We start from the raw sequence: 22636 nt of genomic DNA, 5'->3' as shown, positions 1-22636 counted from the left end.
ACTAAGCTACTCTCAGACTCAGCAGGCAGAGCTCTGGGTTCAGTTGTGAGTAAGATGAAAGTTGTGCCTGATCTTACTTTCTCTGTATTTACAAAACTGTTTGATTCACTGGTTGGTTCTATTTTGTTTTAGGCTGCCGGTGTGTGGGGTGCAAAGGAAGTTGAGCACATTAATGCTCTTCAAAATAGAGCAATTAGAATATTTCTAGGTGTGCATAAATTTACAACTAAATTAGCTTTACAGGGTGATATGGGTTGGGAGCCCTGCTTGATAAAGCAGAGAATTGAAATGATGCGTTTATGGAACCGCCTCACCCAGCTACCAGAGGATAGATTGACAAAGCAAGTTTTTTTATGGGACTGTTCAAATCAGTATCCTTGGGCCAGGGAAATGACTAAATTATTCTCTGATAATGATTTAAATTATATTAGTAGAAACAAACTTAAATGTAATTTAAATTTACTACACCAAAAGTTAACAGATGCTTTTAAAAAACAATGGAAATATGACATTTGTCAAAAAACAAAGTTAAGACATTATATTCACTTTAAGGAAGATTATAAAACAGAAAACTATATTTTGTGACATTTATCGAGAAAACAAAGATCCCTATGTGCTCCGTTGAGAACTGGCACGTTACCTCTGGCAATTGAAGTTGGTAGGTATAAAGGTCTACCTGAAGAACAACGGCTATGTACGCTGTGTGACCTTAACGTGGTAGAAGATGAGCCACATTTTGTTCTTTATTGTCCCTGTTATTGTGAGTTAAGAAATATTTTGTTTGATGGATGCTTGGATCCAGATATTTTTTGGCAAACAGAAAGTTCTATTTTGAGTTGCCTGTTTGAAAATCATGTGTTTTCTATTGCCAAGTATCTATGTAAAGCCTGGGATAGAAGGCAAAGGTTGTATCCAGTCTGATATGATTCTTGTTTATAAGTTGTGGTCTGCAGCCACACTATGTATTTTTTGTTAGTGTCTTGTAAGCCCATGTGGGCTGGACACAAATGTGCATGACATTTTAATAAAATAAAATCAAAAAAAATATATAGTTCCAGAAGCTGACCATGAAAACAAAACATACAAGATTCCCTAAAATACAAAGCTGCTGAGTTTCAGAGAAAAAAAAGTGCAGATCATTTGGAGCAAAATGATTTTGTGAAGTACAATGTTTTGGTTTAGGTTTGGACCACATTTACTCAGGAGTCCTGCTGGTACTTCAGCTTCCTCTGTTTCTGCTGTTTGGTTTTGTTTTCTGCTCTTAAGAACATTATTAAATTTAATTTGAGATACAAAGTAAAACAATAGCAAAGCCCCAAAACACCTGACTAGAAACAAAACTCAATTACAGTGATGGTTATAACTGTAGACGCTGAACACAAAAATAAAACATGTTGGCATCTCAGAGTAGAAAGTTGGATCTGATGAGTTTCAGCGTAAAAAAAACAAAAAACGTCTAATGCACTTGATGGTTTGGGTGTTTGGAGTAAAATGGTTTCATGAAACAGAAAATGATCAGCCAAAGGTGGTTTGTCATTTTCATTGAGGAGCTTCTGATCTGGTTGGCAAGTTGGTTTCCATTGGCTCCTCAGTATTCAGTCTGTCAATGATCTTTTTTAGGTATGGGTTTCCTTTTGCTGCCTCCTGAACTCTCACCAACATCTCTGCTTGTTTACTCCTCTTCAGTTCACTGACAAAATTCTGAAATATATTCAGCAGAGACAGTGCATACTCAATCACACTCTTATTGGGCTCTTCAGGGTTTAAGAAAATGCCACCAGTGTGCAAACCAAAAACTCGACCATGAGCATCAAACACTGGGGAGCCAGAAGAGCCGTCATACATGAAACTGTTGTAGGCCACATAAATATCTGCATATAGATTATTTCTGATCTCTTGATTGATTGAATGGAGGGTGAAAATATGATCCCTGACAGCTGGATTTGTCTCTTTCTTTGGAATGATGCATGTAGGATCTATTTGTTTCACTGCTCCTGCTGGGTGACCAATCAGACAGGCTTCACCATTGACAGGTAGAGGACCAAATCTACTCAGGAGCCCTGGTGGTAATTCAGCTTTCTCTGTTTCTGCTGTTTGATTGATCTCCAGTATGGCGTAATCTCGACCAATGTCGCAACCACCACACAGTTTAGCTGTAAACTCTTTTTTGTTTGAGTCCCAGTTAGGATTTTCATAGTTAAACATGCCAGTAATCTCAACATAATCGATCCATTGATCACTTGGCAAGTCAGTACACATTTTTAATAAGTGGGCATTTGTCAAGATGAAGTTATCAAACAGCAGAAATCCTGTGCCCTGAACTGTAACATGGAATGCATTGAACTTTAACAAACAAACTGATTCACCCAGTCTGAGCAGCTCTCTGACTCTGTGAACTTCACTGAAAGACTGTTGGATTTTTCCAAAGTCCTGCTTCTTCAGCTCCAGAGCTTTCTGATAAGAATCACCAGGAAATCTACTCTTCATCCATGTTTTCAGATCCTGAAACTGCTCACTCAGTAGTTTATAGATCTCCTTAGTATTGACCTCACTCTCCGTCTCTTCCATTGCTCTTTTCACACTGATTCCACTCTTCTGTGCTGCATCTAACACTGACTTGGTGCTAAACTTCTGTTGTGACTGTTTTGGTGTATTCGGTTGTTTCTGCTGCTTCTCCTGCTCACTGCTCACCTGTTCATTTGCACAGTTTGCAGTTTTTCTGTCTCGACATATCTTGAATTTTTTCTGATCCAGATTGTCGACCTTTTGTGTGCACAGAGTGCGTTGCTTTGAATTCTGGACTTCGGACAGTTTGAAGTCTTTAAGGTCATTGAAGCGACTGTCTCTTTCCAGAGCCTCTTTCACAGAAGTTCCTTTCTTTGCATAGACACAGAGATAATCAATGTTTGTGCCAGGACTGCTTCTCAAGTGTTTTGTTGTAATCATGTTTTCTCCTCTCTCTTTAGAAATGTAGAAGACAGAATATTTATCTCTTGTTAATATTTCATCGGGTTGGCTTTCGGTCTTTTCGACTTCTTTCCCTTTACAGACTATGGTCAGATTCTCTTTGTCATTGATACAAGAACAGGGGAAATGTGTTGCAATGGTAGAGTTGTTATTTAGCTGAATGATGATTTTTGAATCAGAGTAGCCCTTCATTTTATCTTTCATCCTCTGAAATTGTTCATTTAAATGTAATCTTATTGCATCCAGCACTGTGCGAGGTTGATCACAGCAAACAGTGAATGGACCTTTCTCATTTGGGAATTTCACTGTGAACTGTCGACGTTGATGTGAGTGTCGACTCTGCAGGACATCAAAGTGAGAAAATTAAAGTTATTTGATCATCTTTATACACAAAAAGGAAAAAAGTATATGAGTGTACTGACCTTTGAATCAGCATCTTCTTCCTCCTTTTTTATTTTCACCTCCCTGGCTGCATCCATCTATAAAGGAATAGAAGCAGTGACATTTTCAGGAAGTTTCACCAACAGTTTTTGCTTTTAGTAAGCTCAATCTCATGGAGTTTTGATTGCATCTCCCGCACTTTAATCTTCACAAAGGCAGATAAATGTTGTGTTTTTGCAGACATTATCAGAAAGTTGAAGGTGTATGTTTATTACTGAGGTCAACTTCAACTTCAACTTTATTATTATCCCGTGGGAAATTTGTTTTTCAGCAGCAGGCAGTACAAGATAAACCATAAACCATAAGACATAAGACATACAGACATTAGGAAAATGGGGAAAATCCTGAGCACAAGTGAAAAAGGACAACACTTAAGCCACAAAATGCCAAACTCTGAGCAGGCAAAACCCATAAAGTGCATTCAGTTGTCAAAGTGCTGTGCAATAGATAAATAAACCGTAATGATGAACATACGGGGTAAAGCAAATAAAAGAGATGCAATAAATATTCAATAAATAGTAAAGGATTACAGTCTTAAAATCAACAATCAGTTCTATCCACAGGTGCAAAAAGTAGACACAAGAAAGAAACTGGTCAGGCCAATGAATTGAGGTTTTCAATGGCAACTGGGATAAAAGAAGTTCTGGCTCTCCTCGTTTTGGTTCTAGGCATTCTGTAACGTCGGCCAGAAGGAAGAAGATCAAATTCAGCAAACAGGGGATGATCAGGGCAGTTCAGAATTTGTTGGGCCCTGCTGACATTACGTCTGCTGTAGATATCCTGCAGCTGAGATTGCTGCACTCCGATCACCCTGCTCGCTATTTTGACCAGATTCACAAGTCTGTTTTTACTAGACAGAGCAAGACAACCGAACCAAGCAACCATGCAGTACGTAAGAACACTTTCTATAAAACACTGATAAAAAAGAGACATGAGAACCTTACACACCTTGAATGTGTTCATCTTTCTCAAGAAATAAAGTCTCTGCTGGACTTTCTTACAAACAGCATCAGTGTTCGGCTCAAATCGAAGTAGATTATCAATAATTGTTCCCAGATATTTATATTGAGAAACAATCTCAACATCCATGTCATTAACGACAGTATAACTGACACTGGGCTGTGACTTTCTAAAGTCAATAATCATGTCTTTAGTTTTGGACACATTGATCTGCAGGTGAAACTCTTTGCACCAAGTAATGAAATCATCAATTACAGGACCATGTTCAGACTCATCCTTATCCAAGAGACTCACGATCACTGTATCATCAGCAAATTTAAGAAAATGCCTATTCATGTGCATGCTCCTGCAGTCATTAGTGTACAAGATAAAAAGCAACGGTGAGAGAACACAGCCTTGTGGGGAGCCTGTAGAGGAGTACAGTTTAGGGGATAAAACGCCATTAACCCTGACACACTGAGACCTGTCAGTCAAGAAGTCTAATATCCAGCCAACAAGGTTAAAATTCAGGTTAAAAAGAGAAAGAAGTTTCTCTGTCAGTAAGTGTGGCTGGATAGTATTAAAAGCTGAGGAAAAGTCAATAAACAAGAGCCTAGCATGAGTCTTAGAGGCCTCCAGATGCTGAACTATAAGATTCAACAATGTCAGTGTTGCATCTTCAGCTCCTCTGCCTGTCCTATAGGCGAACTGAAGAGGGTCCAGCTGACCTTCCACCTGCCTCAGGATCTCAGTTTTAACAAGCTTTTCAAAAGTTTTCATCACCAGTGAGGTGAGAGCCACTGGTCGAAAATCATTTAATGTCTTTGGATTCATGCATTTGGCAACAGGAACAACAGTAGCATGTTTCCATATTTTCGGGACTCTCTGCACTAGAAGGGACTGGGTGAAGATGAAGTGAAAGATTTCACTCAGCTGCGAGGCACATGACTTCAGCACCCGGCCACTAATGATATCAGGACCACAGCTTTTGCCAACCTTAGTTTGACTAAAAAGCTTTTCAATCAGATGAACATCAACATCAGTATTCAGAGCAGAGGTACACTGGACAGTTTTAGAAATATTACTGGTTTCTCCTGAGTCATCACAATTAAATCTCAAGTAAAAGCTATTTAGTTCCTTTGCAAGCTCGACATCAGAAGAGAAGCCATTCAATGTTACAGTGTTTATCTTTTTACATTGACCTGTCATTAATTTCATACCATCCCAGGCAGATTTTAGGTCAGCCTGGTGGAATCTTTCCTCAATTTTCTCTTTATAATTTATTTTAGCCTGGGAGATTTTTGAGCGAATATCACTCCTAATTTTAACATGTGCAGTTTTATCTCCACTTCTGAAAACACGCTTTTTCTCCTTCAGCAGATTCTTCCCTTCCTTGGTGATCCATGGCTTGTTATTAGGATATGAGATTATTGTTCTTTTTGGGATCACATTGTCAACACAGAAAGAAATATAACAGCACACTACATCAGTCAGTTCATCCACGTCCCTTGATGTTTCCTGGAAAACTGACCAATCTGTGCAGTCAAAGCATCCCTGAAGAGCCAAAGTGCTATCCTCACTCCACACCTGGACTTCACGTGCCTGCACCCTGTCCCTTTGCAGCAAGGTCCTGTAAGAGGGGAGCAGATGCACCACGTTGTGATCAGAGGATCCAAGGGGGGACCAGCGACAGACTTATAGCCCCCCTTAATAGAGCCATAACACCGGTCCAATATCCTGTCACCGCGAGTGGGACAGGTGACGTACTGGCTGAAGTTGCTGAGTGACTTTTTACAGTTAACATGATTAAAGTCACCCAGAAAATAGCACGGCGCATCAGGTGATACTGACTGTAGTCATTGAGCCACTGAAAAAATGACATCATTTGCTGCTTTAGCGTCGGCTCTGGGATGAATATAAACCACTATAAGGAAAATCTGAGGAAATTCACGTGGCAAATAGAACGGCCTGAAAGATAGTGACAGGAGCTCAATGTCCGGTAGACAGATTCGTTCACGCACAGTGACATTTTTACACCATCTCGGGTTCATATACACACAGACACCCCCACCATGGTGTTTCCCCGTCGTCAGTGGGTCACGGTCCAGGCGGATAGGGAACCCCAAATCCATCAATATTCAAGACGGAGTCCGAATCAGAGTCCGATAACCATGTCTCAGTAAAAGCCAAAACACACACATCCCTGAATTCGCGCATAGAGGAGACGCAGGCTTGCAGTTCATCAGTCTTATTTTTAAGGGACTGGACATTTGCCAAGACAATGGACGGCAAGGGAAGACGTTTATTCTTAGTTAATTTCCTTATCCGCTGGCGTACGCCTCCCTTTCTTCCCCTTTTCTTGCATTTCCTCGCTTCAGGTTTGCAAGTTCGGTTAAAAGCCCCATTAGGAATAAAAACATACTCGCCCATCTCCGAAAGTAGACCGGTTTGTTGATCCAGCAGTAAGTTGTGTGACTGGAATCCAAGAAGAAAGTCCCGGGTGTATCGAATCCTGTTTGTTTGCTGGTTAACAAACAATTCCATGGCGAGGTTCAGCGTGGCTGACAGGAGCAGTAGAAAAAATACCTGCATTCTCACTTGAGCTCGAGACACATTACCGATAAAAACAGTTCAAGAAAAGGCACGCTCAGAAAGGCAATGTTAGTAAAAGAAAGAAAAAAAAAATAAGTTAAAGGTTAAAAAGTTTTAACACTAATGCTGCAGCTGAAAGGTTGCCACACGAGCAGCGCCCTCCAAGTCCTGACTTGGTCATAGTGGGTTGTTTTTTAATGAACTATGAATGGTAAAGTTGCTCCACAACATGATGCTGCCACCACCATGCCTCACTGTAGGGATGCTGTTAACTGGTGAGTTCTGCTCAAAGGGTTCATGTTATGAGATCAGATAATCTTCATCCTGACGCTCTCAGTGTCTTTAGATGCAGCTGAACAAACTGCAGACAGACTGTTGTGTGTTTTTACTCAGAGGTTTCCTCTGGCTGCTCTACCCTGAATGATGGAGAACTGAAGAAAGTGTCATCCTTCCATCTCTGCAGAGAATTTCTGAATCTGTGGTGTATTTATCTGCAGAGATCTTGCATTTTATTCCTATTTTTCTGTTTGGGACATTTCTGGAAGCAGCCATTGGACAGTGGTGTAGCTCACAGCCAATAACAGCAGATACTGTGTGAGGTACTGACTTCATACAAAGATGGAAACCAAGTTGGATCTCTGTATGTTTGTAGTCTGTTTCCATGGTGAGGCTGACTGACACAAAGGCAGACTCTATGCAGTATGTAGTTCGGCTGCATTCTTACAGCACCTGGCATTGCCACTCCTTCCTGCATTCAGGGTGTGGTCTTTTACAGCTTCTTTACAAATCAACTACAGCGAAACTGCTTTGTTCTTACAAATTCTGTGTATTTTTCTCTCTTACCACACAATGTTTCCTGTGGGAACACATTTATGGACAAGTTGGTTTTCTGCCAGCGTGGACAACAATAAACAAAACTAAAATGCTACACCAACAGGAATCAACCTGACACACTGGGAAACTGTTTCTCTGCAGACACATTTTGCTTTGTATTTAAGATGGACTTTTTCAAAATGCAAACACTTTAATGAACTCATCAATGATGTGATGTTAGGTTGGAAAACATAACCCGATCTAAGCCTAAATGTCATGATTTGTGTCTTTGTAACTGTGTCAAACTGCACAGATGACACTTCTGAATCCTCTGCGCTTCTTCGTGTTGTTCAGTTTCTACAGAGGTGCAGAACTTGAGATTTTAGAAAAATAAACCACAGTGAGTAAAAATGTGACCAGAGGGAATCACTGAAATACATGAATCTGCATCACAAAAGACAACCATGTATTAATGTAATTTGGTTCTTTTACATGATTATTAAAGGTCTTCTAGAAATAAGACAAAATCTGTCAGGTGACAAGCACATACAGAAAAGCTCATATTGAGTTAAATGTCCATTTTTAACTTAACAGTTAAGTTCTTCTGGTTTATCTTGAACAGAATTGGTGCAGTTCAACCAAAGTTGTTGTTTTTCCAGACTCAGACTTGTTTCTTCATCAGTCCACAGGTTCTTGATGGCTTTAAGTCAGAACTTTGGGGAGAACAGTCTAGAACCTTCATTCTATCCTGATGGAACCATTTCTTTACCACGTCTGATGTCAGTTTGGACTCATTGTGTTGTTGAAATGTCCAACAGGTTGTTCCAAGATCAAACTTCTGCTGATGGTTTTAGGTTTTCCTGAAGGATTTGGAGGTAATCCTTTTTCTTCATGATTTCATTTACTTTGTGGAAAGCACTCAGAGCATGATACTGCCACCACCATGCTTGATGGTAGGTTTGGTGTTGCCCAAGACTGAAACAGTCCTAAAAAGGTCGAAACCCAGGACCAAAATTAAACCTAAATGGTTAAACAAATGTTCAGAAGCAATCAGGAACCAAAACTGAAACTAGCTTTAGAAACCAGTTCTAAAAAAAATAAAAAATAAAAAATAAAATAAATAAATAAATCAAAAACCAAGGCAAAATCTGGACCAAATCCAAACCTAAAGTACTCCTAAAAAACATTCTGAGACTCAACCAAGGCAGTCTGAAACCAGTCCTGGTTTGAACCCATTGTGCAGGCACCAAAAACATCCAGACAGACTGAGATACAAACCAAGATTTATTTAGCAGAAACTGACCACAGACTGAAGTAATTAAGGCGACCGAACTCCATACAGAAAACAGGGTACAAAATTAAAGGATGATAAACTAAACAGGCCACTACATGGGCTAGATATTAAACTAAGAAAAATGGCACAACTCACAAATTCAAAGTCCAAACAAGGGGGGCAGCAGACCAGAGCCAAGATAGGTTGGCTGAATGGGAATCAGCAGCAACAATGAACCGACAAGAACTGATGGGGCGAGCCCCAGGCTTTATTTGCCACTGATGACTGATCTGCTCCAGCTGCGGTCCCACTGCAGCTGCAGCAAATGCTCTGATGAGGTGTGTGTGTGTGTGTCTGGACTATGACAGTAGGCATATAGCTGATCAAATATTCATATTGTCAAAATTTACAAAACAAAATTCTCTTTCTAGAATGGGCACAAAGGTTAGAAAAGGTTTTGGGTTAGACATGCTGACACAACCCAACTTCCAGGAAGAGTTTTGAGTGTTGCAGGAGCACTGGAAGCAGTGTATCACTGAAGAAGGAAAAGACTGCAAAGAGGATAATGGCCAAGTTTCAATCACATACGGTTTTTGATTTTTGTTTAGCGCAATCTCTGAACTTTGATCGGACCTCATACACTTTAACCTTCACAAAGCTTTTTAGTTTTTACTCATCACCATGGTCACTGTTGGTCTTGTTGTTGCTGTACAGGACTGTAGCATTTTGCAACTGAAATTACTCTAAAATGTGTTGGTTTTTTATCAGTCACTTCATAAACTCACCTGAGAAGTTGAGACTCTGTCTGCCTGTGAGCTCTTTGTGCTGCTGCTGCCACCAGAACTGACCTGATGAAATGTAAAGAAAAATAAATCAATTGATCATGGAGTGGCTAATCTGACCTACACAAGTAACAAGACGATTAAAAATTTAAACACTTATTAACCATGCCATTACTTACAGTTTTCTTATTTAAAAAGAGCCCGATGTCCTCTGTCGGCTTTCGCTTTTTGAGAGGCATTTTCACCTGACAATGAAATGTCAGTAACGTGGGTGTTATTGAATAAAACTTCAGGTGTTTTATTTATTTAATTCAACACAGATCCAGATCTAGGAGAAATGACTCGCCTTGGAACAATGTGCACAAACAGATTGATGGTTCAAAGTTTCAAAGAGTGTTTGAAGAACTCAGGCGTCGACACCCTGCAACGGAGATGAAACTGTGAAAATCAGAGCTCAGGACAGAGTCAGGTTGTTAAATCTATGTGATAAACCAGGGGGTGGCTGTGGCCCAGGGGGCTGAGTAGGTTGTTCAATAATTACAAAGTTGATGATTCAAACCCCCGCCTCTTCATGTGTTGAGACTAAACCCAAAGGTGTGTGAAAGTGGATACCCCTGAGGTATGAAATATAACTGTCAACTATTTATCATCTAAACCAGGAAATGACAAACACCAACATTTTAATAGGTACAAAACACTAACAGGTTATTCCATCACTGATCAGCAGGGGCCTTCAGCTCAATCATGTGTTAAAATACTAGAAAAAGGAAACCGGCATTAGAAGTCACATCTTTGAGCTCATATTGGCAAAAAAAAAAAAAACTGATCATGCAGAAGTCAACTGTTGATATTTTCTGTTGCTGCATGTCACAATAATACCAAACCAACATATGGAATACTTTTTTCAACATAAAATACTGTCACAATAAAGAAAAAAACTAAACATAGAATTTGCATTTAACCTTTATAACAGATTGAACATGTTGACCCACAAAAACTAAAATATTGGTTGATGATCTGAACCATTTAGAACACAGTTTTCAGAATATTTTTGTTTTTGTGGTAGAACTTCTTATACTTGCTTGACATTTTTAACCCACCCATAATCAGAGATTATTTAATCTAATTATCCAATACCGGAGATTCAAAATCAAATACATGAAGAAAAACTATGAAAATTTCAGGCTTTTATCTTCAACATTTCCTGAGATATTATTATTCAAACAGCCTCAAGCTTTAATGTGTGAAAATGTGCTTAATGTGGATCTACACGCAAATTCCTTAAAAAAACTTATCTCAAAAAGCACTTGACACAATAAGCTAAGTTTTCTCAAATTCCATTTTAAATATCCATAATTTACGATAAAGTTCTCAGCAAATCAGAGATGCTTGAGCAGAAGGCTCCTGATGACACCAAATGGAATAACCCATGTATAGAGGGCAGATTCAACCTCGAGGTCTGGGGCCTATTTCACGAAGCAGGTTTAGGGAAAACTCTGAGTTTGTTAACCCTGAAATGAAGGAAACTCAGAGTTTTCCATTTTAAGAAACGAGGTAACTCTAACCAGGGAATGCGGGGTAACTCTAGCCTGTTTCACAAAGAGGGGTAACTTCAACTCTCGGTCAGTTACCGCAGTAACAGACTCTATGACTCTAACCTGGTTGGCAGCAGGTTTATCTGAGAAAACCTCGAGTTTCTCTCTGTCTCCGCCCTCTTTCAGCCACACACGCTGTTTCATTTCCTCATTCATTCAGTCAGTAAGCGAGCGAGTTTTGGCGTAGAACAGCTTTTATTAACGATCCAGTGGATAAAGGAGCAGCATTACTGCACAGATAATTAAATATTCATCGGTAGATTGTTATCAGACCGAGCATAAATGTTCTCGCATTTCCGGACAATTATCGGTTTGAGCGGTACCGTTTCATAATCGTTTCAAGTCCATAATCTACATAAACAACCTAATCTGTCCTTACATTTACATTACCAACCAGTCATGCTCTCACATCCAGCAGATATTGTGTGTTGCGCTGCGGTTCTTTGCATCTCTGACATCATATAAAAAACTTCCATTTGCAGAGTAAGGCAGCTGTATGGAGGACATTCAGAAAAGTTTTTCTGGCTCTGAAACGACTTTTACCATCATTGTGGTTTTCCTGGACATAAACCTGTCAGAACATCAAGAGGAGTTCCACAGGATTGCAGGTGAATGATGTAGAGATCTGTTAAATTCATTTTAAATCATATTCTGTTAATGACATTGTGCTGCAGCCTCTGACTGGGATTAGTCATTTGAATTTCTTTTAGGATTTCCCAGTGTGATTGGCTGCATAGATGCACACACATCCCCATCACAGCTCCCTCACATCATGAACAGGAAGTCCATTCACAGCATAAATGTGCAGGTAGGCTACAGGTAGACTGACTACTGTTTCTAAATGTCAAAGACTGCATCATAGTTCAACATCTGTCATTCTCTGCACTGTCCAGATCATATGTGATGCTGCATACATCATTTCTAATGTAGAGGCCACGTGGTCTGGGTCTGTTCATGACTCCAGGATTTATGGAGAGTCTAACCTGAGCAACAGACTGCAGCGTGGTCAGCAGCATAAAGATTTTCACAATAGAATTCTCTTGTCTCCCTCCTTTAATATGCTCTGATGTATCCACTATACATTACAGGAGAGTTTGATGGCCTTCTGCTGGGTGACAGGGGTTACCATGACAACCCAGGCTGATGACCTCATACCCTGACCCTGAACCAGGCCCCCAACAGAACTTCAACCGGGCTCACTGCAGGACCAGAGCCCGGGTGGAGATGACCATAGTCCTGCTGAAAGCCCGTTTCCAGAGCCTACGTCTCCTCAGGGTGACCCCTGAGAGGGCCTGTGATATTACTGTGGCATGTGTTGTTCTTCATAATATTACCACTATTAGAGGAGAGCAACACCCTGCCCTACAAACTGAAGACCCAGATGATGAGCCCATCCACCTGCAGCTATCCAGGACAGCAGAGCAGTCAGAGACACCGTATGCAATAATCACTTTAGAGTTTAAGTCACCATCATCACCACCACAGCAAATAAAGACAAGATACACATTTCATTTGCTCTTCTTTATTCCCTACAAATAAAAGATAGTTCAGTTCATGTTCCAGTAGTTAACATAATTCACCTGTGACCATCACCACCTCTAACTTGTGCTCCAGTATTTCAATTTCCAGATCTGCCCTCCTAATCTGTTGTTTTGATTTTTCTCAGCAAATGCAGTTTGTAAATCTGTTTTACTGATAACTGGGAATACATAGAGGACATTAAATTATACAGTTGCACATGAATTCCACAGAATGAAGCTCTGCTGTTTCCTGAACATCCATCTCACTGTGTCAGTCTGTGCAGTGGAAGCTGAGGAACCATCCTGCTGCTGTCCAGCCATGCTCTGTTAAAAAGGATGAGAATGTGCAATACTTCAGTGTAGGCTAAATGTCACACTCTATATTCCACCTAAAATCTGAATGAGAAGAGAACTATCAGTAACATCCTCTGTATGCCTTTCTGGATCCCCCTCTGTAAAGGCAGCAGACACAGTTTCATCCTCTTCATCCTAGATCAGTGACATGTTTCAGTAAACTTAAATTATCCTTTGGCAAAATCTTTGGAGTGTTGCCTACTTACAATTACAAGATATATATATATATATATATATATATATATATATATATGCATCCATGACATTTTATACCACCGTTTTACAGGCATCTGTTTTCTTTCTGTTGGCTGAGCAGAAGTCTATGTTAGTTTAAATAGTCTTAATTATTTAACAGAACATGATATGGATGCAGACATTTAGGCTATGTGTGGATAAAACAACTGCACAGTCAAACAGCCACTTAATATTTAGGCTACTTTACAATGTAAAACATGATCAACATGAAGTACCTCCATGAGATAATGCCGAGGTCTGACCTGTTTGAACAATGTTTTTATATTTCATCTTAAGCTGCTGCCCCGTCGGGATTTCCCCTAAATGAAATAACTTACTAGGCTGCCATTCAGACACTTATTCCCTGTAATATTATTACGATTACAAAGGACTACATTTAAACTTACGTATTGATCCGGGCTGTTCTCCACACCGTCTCTCTCTCTTTTGCAGCTGCAGCGGTGTTGCACTTCTTTCTAAAAACGTGTTCAAACTCGCCATATGAGTGCGTTAAAAACTTCCAGTTCAAAAACGCAGCCTTTCGCTTCCCCGTTTCCATGGTGACTCATCAAATCGGGGTTCCATTGATGCTGTCTTTTCAGAGTTGCGGTGCACGCGCGTAACTCCGGGTCAATCTACTCCGAGTTAATTAACCCAACTCATATCAGCCGTTGTGAAACCGAAAACTCAGAGTTTTCTATCTCAGAGTAGATCAACTCAGAGTTGTGGAAGAAACTCAGAGTTTGTAAAACCTGCTTCGTGAAATAGGCCCCTGAAAAGTGATGCAACTGCAGAAGTGCCTCAAACCTGCATTCTTTCTATCAGCCAGCAGGGGGTGAGTGCTTTGGTTGCATGATGTTCAATTTATGGAAAATAGACCAATAATTAGGGTGACTGTAGGGTGGGGCTAACTTGTGACTGACATGTGACTACAGTAGGAGTATATGGCGTCCTCCCATCTTCAGTCAGATTCAACACCTCACTTGTTAAAACCAGTTTAAAAAGATCAAGATGGTCACGGCCACGTTCCAAAGTCAAAGCTTCAGAACTGGACCTCACAAACTAATGTTTCACATCAAGGTGGCTACGTCCATCTTTAAAATACAGTCTGTGGTTACATCTCTGTCTGTCTGAGTGCTGGATATATGAAAAGATGCAGGTCTGTTTGACTGAGGGTGTGGCTGAGCAGTGGACAAGATCACACATGTACTTCAGTTACATTCACACAAGACCTGGCACTGCAAAAATTTCCCGCAGGGAATGTAACTGCCTTCAGATTACTTTGTTCTCACCATCTCTTATCTGTCTCTTTGGGCAGAAGATCAAGTCAACAATAGTGCACTCTTTGACAGGAACAAGTCCAGAGTTGTAGAATACAACACAAACGTCATTAAAAATATACAAAGAACAAAGCGATGGTTAATCACATGCATGTAAATGTACATTTTACACGACAAAACTACTTTCATTAGCCACATTTCTTATTTTTTTCATGCGGCCTAGCCCAGCCACTCCTGTTTTAGTGCCATTGCGACTAAGTTGTCTATTTTTCAACCAGTATACAACTCTAAACCGAAAACATCAAAATCTTTTTCAGTTCCATCATAGACGAGAGTTCTCTGACACACTCAAAACATGGATTTTACTCACATCATCCCTTTTGTGGGATTAAGAGCTCGTGACTTCGGCAAACAAGCGGTGAAACGTGGAGTGACGGTCAAACAGCCTCCATGAGAACCAGAGTTGGATGAAAAGGCTTTAAACACACTAATTTGTAAATCTTTCCCTCTTGCGAGCACTGCATTCCGGCCACAACCTGTCCTCAGTCTCTTCCTGAATCACTAAAGGTAAAGACGAGGAAGTCTGAAGGCACCACAAACTGACAACCAATCAGCAAGGGCCAGGTGTAAAAGGGCGTGTGTACATCGTAATCACGAGGTGAAAGAGAATGATCCAGAACAGTGATGACATCTCTCTATTCTGTTGCGTAATATACAGTGGTAGAAAAAGTGTGCATTTGTGAAATATTGCTTTAAGAATCACTCTTAGGTCTTCAAGTGTAATTTCTAGTACTGTCACAGCCAAAATACTAAATGAATCCAAAAAAATCTATTAAAATTTTTTGATTCTATGAAAAATACACAAGATATTTGAGTACTGGATCATTTTGGTACCAGTGATCCACTAATGAAGGTTGTGCTTTTGATTAAAAGACACAATTTTTGTTGCCGTGGTTCGAGTCTATAGAAAGCAGGACATTTGAAAGTTCTTCGAGGACTAAAATGACAAAAACAAGGAACCTGACACAGGAAACATGCCTGAAGACACAGATTCTTAGCCAGGAATCGTACAGTTGCTGCCAGATAGCGCAGATGCAGTCCTGATCCATATGACAATGACATCACAGGAGCTTCAGCAGTAGTGATCAAACCAAACTAGTGTCCAGTGTTCCACCTACACTGTACATGGCTGACTTTCAGATGATGGCATAAGGACTTAAGGCTGTCAAGAAGCCCCTGATCAATGAGAGATGGAGGTTAAACCAGCGTCGTTGGACCCAAGCACACAAAAGGACAGCCAGGAACTGGAAGAAAATTCTGTCAGCTTTATCTTCCTCCTGCTAATATGACATTTTACGCGACAAAACCACTTTTATTAGCCACATTTCTTATTTTTTTCATGTGTCCTAGCCCAGCCACTCCTGTTTTAGTGCCGTTGCGACTAAGTTGTCTATTTTCCAACCGGTATACAACTCTTAACCGAAAACATCAAAATCTTTTTCAGTTCCATCATAGAAGAGAGTTCTCTGACACACTCAAAACATGGATTTTACTCACATCATTGCCAGACAAAAGACCCAGTCGGAGTTTACCTGGAATTTCCTCTTTGTGGGATTAAGAGCTCGTGACTTCGGCAAATAAGCGGTGAAACGTGGAGTGACGGTCAAACGGCCTCCATGAGAACCAGAGTTGGATGAAGGATGATCAAAAGGCTTTAAACACACTAATTTGTAAATCTATCCCTCTTGTGAGCGCTGCACTCCGGCCACAACATTTCCTATGTCTCTTCCTGAATCACTGAAGGTAAAGACGAGGAAGTCTGAAGGCACCACAAACTGACAACCAATCAGCAAGGGCCAGGGCGTGTTAAAGGGCGTGTACATCGTAGTCAAGAGATGAAAGAGAATGATCCAGAACAGTGATGACATCTCTCTATTCTGTTGTGTAATATACAGTGGTAGAACAAGTTTTCAGAAACCCCACAGTCACAATCAAAATACTAATCAAATCCTAAAAAAAAGCCTTTAAAAACTTAAAATTGATTGATTGTATAAAAATACATGAGAGATTTGAATATTGGGTCTTTTTGGTACCAGTGACCCTCTAATGAAGGTTGTGCTTTTGATTAAAAGACATTTTTTGTTGCCGTGGTTCGTGTCTATATAAATCCAGTCTATCTGAAAGTTCTTCAGAGACAAAACTGACTAGAACAAGGAACCTAAAGCAGGAAACATGCCTGAAGACACAGATTCCCTGCCAGGAATCGTACAGCTGCTGCCAGATTGCCAGGAGATGCAGATGCAGTCCTTCAGCGACTGGATACACTCTGCAGAAATACAGACAAACCAACAGCTTGGAAAACAAACCAAGATCTGGACATCCAAGGGTTTCTTCAGCAAGAAATGACCGCATCCTGATCCGCATGTGCAGGAAAACCACCGAATGACATCACAGGAGCTTCAGCAGTAGTGTTCAAGCCAAACTGGTGTTCTGTGTTCCACCAGACTTAAGGTCCTACAAGGCTGTCAAGAAGCCCCTGATCAATGAGACGGGGGTTAGCCTGATGTCGTTGGGCCCAAGAACACAAGAGCTAGACAGCCAGGAATTGGAAGAAGATTCAGTGGTCAGTTGAGTCCAGTTTCCGGCTCTATTTTCCTTCAACTAATGTGAGAGTATGCAGAAGGCCAGGAGAAGCATTGTCTACAGCAGTACCAACTGTCAAGCATGGTGGAGGCAGCACCATGGTTTGGGGACACATCAGTGCTGCTGGTGTTGGTCATCTCACTGTCTGTGATGACGCATTGAACTCTGCCAAGTATTGTGGCATTCTCAAAACCCACCCACTCCTTTTTGTTTGTCTATTTCAAAGCATAAACCAAAGAATTTAGAAGAATTAAAAGCAATAATTCAAGAAGAATGGGACAAGTTGATCCCTCAACAGTGTGAAAAGCTGGTGGGGAACATGCCAGCCAGGATTAGAGTTTTACTGCTGCTAATGGCAGAGCTACTAAATATTAATCTGATGATATGATGGTTTATTTTTGGTTCAGTTTTGAACACATTCTCTGTTCTTTGTTGACTTTGAAACCAACAATGTTGAGAACTGACACATTGAAACTGTAGAGAATTTAGTTTTGTTAGTTTTTCTTGTAAACAACAAAAAAAATCATTTGTATTTGTTTGTGTCTGTCTCATGCGGCCACACCTCTTGAAACACACAAAAAATGTTTTCACAAATATTTCATGATAATATTTGAGATTGTGTAACATTTTAAGGGTGTACGAAAACTTCTTTCCACCACTGTGGATAAAACTCAGAGACTGAAAATTATAAAATTATGAAAAGAAGTTAATTAAAACAAACAAATAAACTGACAAAATATGTGTAAGGCAGACGTACACCAATCTACACTAATGTTGCCACAAATGTGTAGATACAACAAATACAACACTTCACATACACACATGTGAACTGGGGGAAAACTTCACACACTATATCAGAGTGTACTGAGCTTTGAAACAACAGTGATGACATCTCTACTTTGTTCAATATAACCAAGACAGAATGAAATTGAAGAAAAGGCCAAATGGAGGAGCTGATGGTTTGTTGATGATTTGACAACAAAATCAGGAAAAGCAACAGTTGTCAACTCTGTCCTGGGCAGAGACAAAAACATGATCTAAAGCAGGTAGAAAACAGGGCCAATGGAAAACCCTCTGAAAGTACATCCAACTGAAGTGTCAGCCAATTAAACAGGATCTGTTTTAGGCAGATTCATGCATTAAAAAGAAGTTTTAAAGATGCTGGCCACATGTTCAGTGAAGGTATTCTGATGTTTCTGATGCTTGTTTTAGACTGAAGAGAAAAACAGAAACAAACTGTTTGGTGAGATAAAAAGAAGTGAAAAATACAATTAACACTTGGACAACCAAAAAGTGACTTTTAACTATTTTAATATGAAGATATTACAGGAGAGACAAACTAAAACAATAACAAAGCCCAAAAACACTCAACCAGAAAAGTGAAGCTTCCATGTAAAAGTTCTTACAGAACACACAACGGCTTCCACAGAAACTCAGAACACAAAATTAAAAAAGGCAATGAAACTCAATGACAGTGATGGTTGTAACTGTAGAAGCTAAACATAAAGACAAAGTATATGTTGGCATCTCATAGTACAAAGTTAGATCTGATGAGTTTGAGAGTCAGAAAAACCCCACCTCCAATGCACTTGATGGTTTGGAGTAAAATGAAGCAGGAAATGATTTTATGAAGCAGAAAATGATCAGCCAGATGTGATGTATGATTCAGTTCAAAGAACATCAGTTTAAATGTTTGTGAGTTCAGGTTTAAGACATTGACCTGGATTCTGGTTTAAGTGACAGCAGTGATGTAACAAAGGAGAAGAGGTGTCACTCTTGTTGAAGAAATTTACCCACAATCCTCATGAGAAGTTTGCTGTAGTGGGGTGTTCTAATTAGTATTCCAGCATACATCAACACAACACCAGAACATTAACAGAGGGGACAGCATGCAAATACAGAAGATAATGGTGGTTGGTTTAAAATCATTGCTAATCAATGACAGATGGTAAGAAGATGAAGGCCTTTTCAGACAATTATCAATGATACAAGGTGAGGGAATCAAGAGTTCTGGTAGACAACATCAGAGAAGAGAGCTATGAGTGAAAGTAGGTGAGAGAATAAAGACACTAGGAGTAGGGGGTGTCTTATAGCAAAAAGTTGTGTTCGGTACTTTATTGCTTTCTTACCAAGTTCCTCCTCAGAGATTCAGAATCTTGACCTTCTTCTTGTTAATATTCTGACAGTGAGTCCGACTCCGGGGATCCCAGAACTTTGCGGTCGTTGACGCTGTGCCTCCACAAGCGGGACTTCCTTCCTGGACACTGGATCGTGGACAACATCATGAGCGCCATGGAGCGCAGCCGGCGGACCATCTTCATCCTCTCAGAGAATTTTGTGCAGTCCGACTGGTGCCGCTACGAGCTCGACTTCTCCCACTTCCGGCTTTTCGACGGGCACGCCGGCGGAGAGGCGGCCATCTTGATCCTGCTGGAGCCGCTGTCCAAGGACGACGTCCCCAAGCGCTTCTACAAACTGCGCAAGCTCATGAGCTCCACCACCTACCTGGAGTGGCCTCAGGAGGAGGAGCGAAGGCCGGAGTTCTGGAGGAGCCTTCGGAGCGCTCTGAGTGGAGGCAATGAGGACGACTGATGAGAAAGAATGGAAAGAGGAAGAGAAATGAGAGACAGAAGGACAAGAAGAAGAAGCGGTGAGGAGGGAAAGACATCAACGAGGGAAAAAGTGTCTCCCTTTCAGCTAAACATTGTTTGGATTTCTGAAATACTTCACTCGTGACTCTGAAGCTGTTAAACTATGACACAATTAACACATTAGTCGCAGCAGTGTACTATACAGACAACTGTCCCTGGATGTCTTGGATGGTCACAAGACACCATCCATCACAGCTGGAAACAGTAAATGGGTCATTCCTGAATTGGAGGTCATTTGGACTTCAAAATGTTTGAAAAATAAGCCTTCATTTGACAGTTTTTTGCTCCATATTCATCAATAATAGGTAATAAACTATCAAAGGCTTGATTGTCTCAGCTTACACATCAATGGTACCATTTTTATTCCATGTTTTATGTGTTGTTTGCTAACCCTACTCTAATCACAGTAACAGGGTTGCTAATCCATGCTAATGCTATCTTTTTCTCAGCAGTAGAAGCTAGATATTTAGCTAGCTGTTACTGCTGACCAAGAGGACAAACTGACTGATGGAAAACAGTCCAAAGAATGAATCTGATCCTGATAATATGAGGTAGAGTGAGAAGTTCAATCAAGGCTGACAATGTGATGAAAATATGAACAATAGAGGAGAGGACATAGCTTTGCTCTGCACATTCTTTAGGAAAACTGTTTGATGATGTAAACAATGAAAACAAGACATTAAACGACAAAAACAAGACAGAAAACAGCAAAAATGAGACTTAAAATGACTAAAAGAAGACACACAACAACAAAAATGAGACATAAAGAAACAAAAATGAGACACAAAATGACAAAAACGAGATGCAAAATGACAAAAATGAAACATGAAATGACATAAACGAGAAACAAAATGACAAAAACAGGGCACTAAATAACTAGAGCAGCAAATACGAGACACAAAACGACAATAATGAGACACAAAATGACAATAACAAGACAAAAATCAACAAAAATGAGACATGAAATGACAAAAACGAGACACAAAATGTCGACAGGGTTGCATGCATGTTGTGAGACACGTTCCATGCATAGTAATTACTATTTAAAATATTATGTTGATTAAAAAGATGCTCCACAATTACAAGAGACATCAATGAAAAAAATGAAACCAAATAAAGGAGATTTAAATTTCTTTTCATTTGAGATTCAGTTTGGTCATCAGGGGGTGGGACAAGAGAAAAAAGACATTTTAGAAGGAACTTCAGACTTATTTGGTAGTTTTAAAATATTTTTAAACATTCTTTGTCCTCGTTTTTTTTTTTTTTTAGATTTGGTCTCAGGACAAGAACATTTACACAACGACATGTTTTAATATTCTGTACATTAATTATTTGAAATTTGATGGGTGGGATGTATAATATCATCAAATCATTTTATACTACATTAAAAAACAGTTTGTAGTGACCACATTTAGTGACAAACCCTGAAGTCTGTTTGCAGGTAAACTACAGAACAAAAAGAGAAAAGAAGTGTGGAGACCAATTAAATGTAGAAGAACTTTGATTTCTGGAACATGTGAAGTCATCATTTTTCTTTTTGCAGTGTTGGTAAAACCTGTTGGACATGTTGATTACAGGATTTTTTTTTCAGTTTTGTGAAATAAATCAAAGAAAATCAACCATTCTGATTGTTCTTTTTTCCACAATTTCAGTCGTTTTAACTGCTGTCGTTCTGCACAAAACACATTTCTGAGTTCTCACCACTTCTTGCTGTGGTTCTGTTGGTTTGTCTTCTGTCCACAAAAGTTGTTTCTCGCTGGTAGTTTGGTGAAATGGCCACTTGGGGGAGCTGTTGGTTTATCATTGAGGCTTCAGCACTTGAGTGAAATCATCAGCAACAGCAGTGAAGGCAGACTGCTTTTTTTATGTGATTTTGGGCAAGTTTCCAATTTGTTTAAACAAATAGTTTTTTTTAATCATATGGAGTTATTTATAGCAGCAAAGTTACAGCTAAAACCATGCATGCCATCAAATTAAGTATCAAACCGTGCAGTGAGACAAAGTGAGGAGAAAAACAATAAAGACAAAGAACCTACAGTAAAGTGAGTTTTAATATAATACCAGGATGTTACCAACGGCAGCAGGTGGTTCTGATTCCAGCTCATCCAGAACACAACATCAGTGATATTAAAGCAACAACAAACATTCACACTGGTGGTTATAGTTGCAGAAGCTGAACATGAAAACAAAACATACAAGATCTCCTCAAATACAAAGCTGGATCTAGTGTGTTCCAGAGAAAAAACAACATCTAATGCACATCATTGTGTGATTATTTGGAGTAAAATGATTTTGCGAACTATTTTGGTTTGGCTTTGGACCAAATTTACTCAGGAGTCCTGGTGGTACTTCAGCTTCCTCTGTTTCTGCTGTTTGGTTGTGTTTTTGGCCCTTAGTGACATTTTTTTAATTAAATTTGAGATATAAAGAAAACAATAGCATAGTCCAAAAACATCCGACCAGAAAAGTGAAGCTTCCATGTAAAAGTTCTTACAGAACACCCAACGGCTTCCACAGGAACTCAGAACACAAAATCAAAAAAGGCAACAAAA

General features: G+C 39.8%; 1 protein-coding gene across 2 annotated transcripts in view; it reads left to right on the top strand.

The window, feature by feature from the left end:
* Nucleotides 1-22238, top strand: part of LOC110970507 (toll-like receptor 2 type-2) — a 42957-nt gene extending 20719 nt beyond the window's left edge. The window contains exon 13 of one of the 2 annotated variants that reach the window (XR_007940080.1): nt 20315-22238. Coding sequence is in view for 1 of the 2 variants with exons in the window: in XM_051944465.1 (XP_051800425.1) it covers nt 19620-20025 (406 nt within the window). In the remaining variant the exon portion in view is untranslated. Of the gene's footprint in view, nt 1-19619 lie in introns of both variants that reach the window. The other variant, XM_051944465.1, reaches the window with a different exon arrangement.
* Nucleotides 22239-22636: the final 398 nt, after the last annotated feature.

The sequence above is a fragment of the Acanthochromis polyacanthus genome, chromosome 24, assembly GCF_021347895.1.
Source record: "Acanthochromis polyacanthus isolate Apoly-LR-REF ecotype Palm Island chromosome 24, KAUST_Apoly_ChrSc, whole genome shotgun sequence".
Taxonomy (NCBI): domain Eukaryota; kingdom Metazoa; phylum Chordata; class Actinopteri; family Pomacentridae; genus Acanthochromis; species Acanthochromis polyacanthus.
This window is presented reverse-complemented; position numbering and strand designations above follow the sequence as displayed.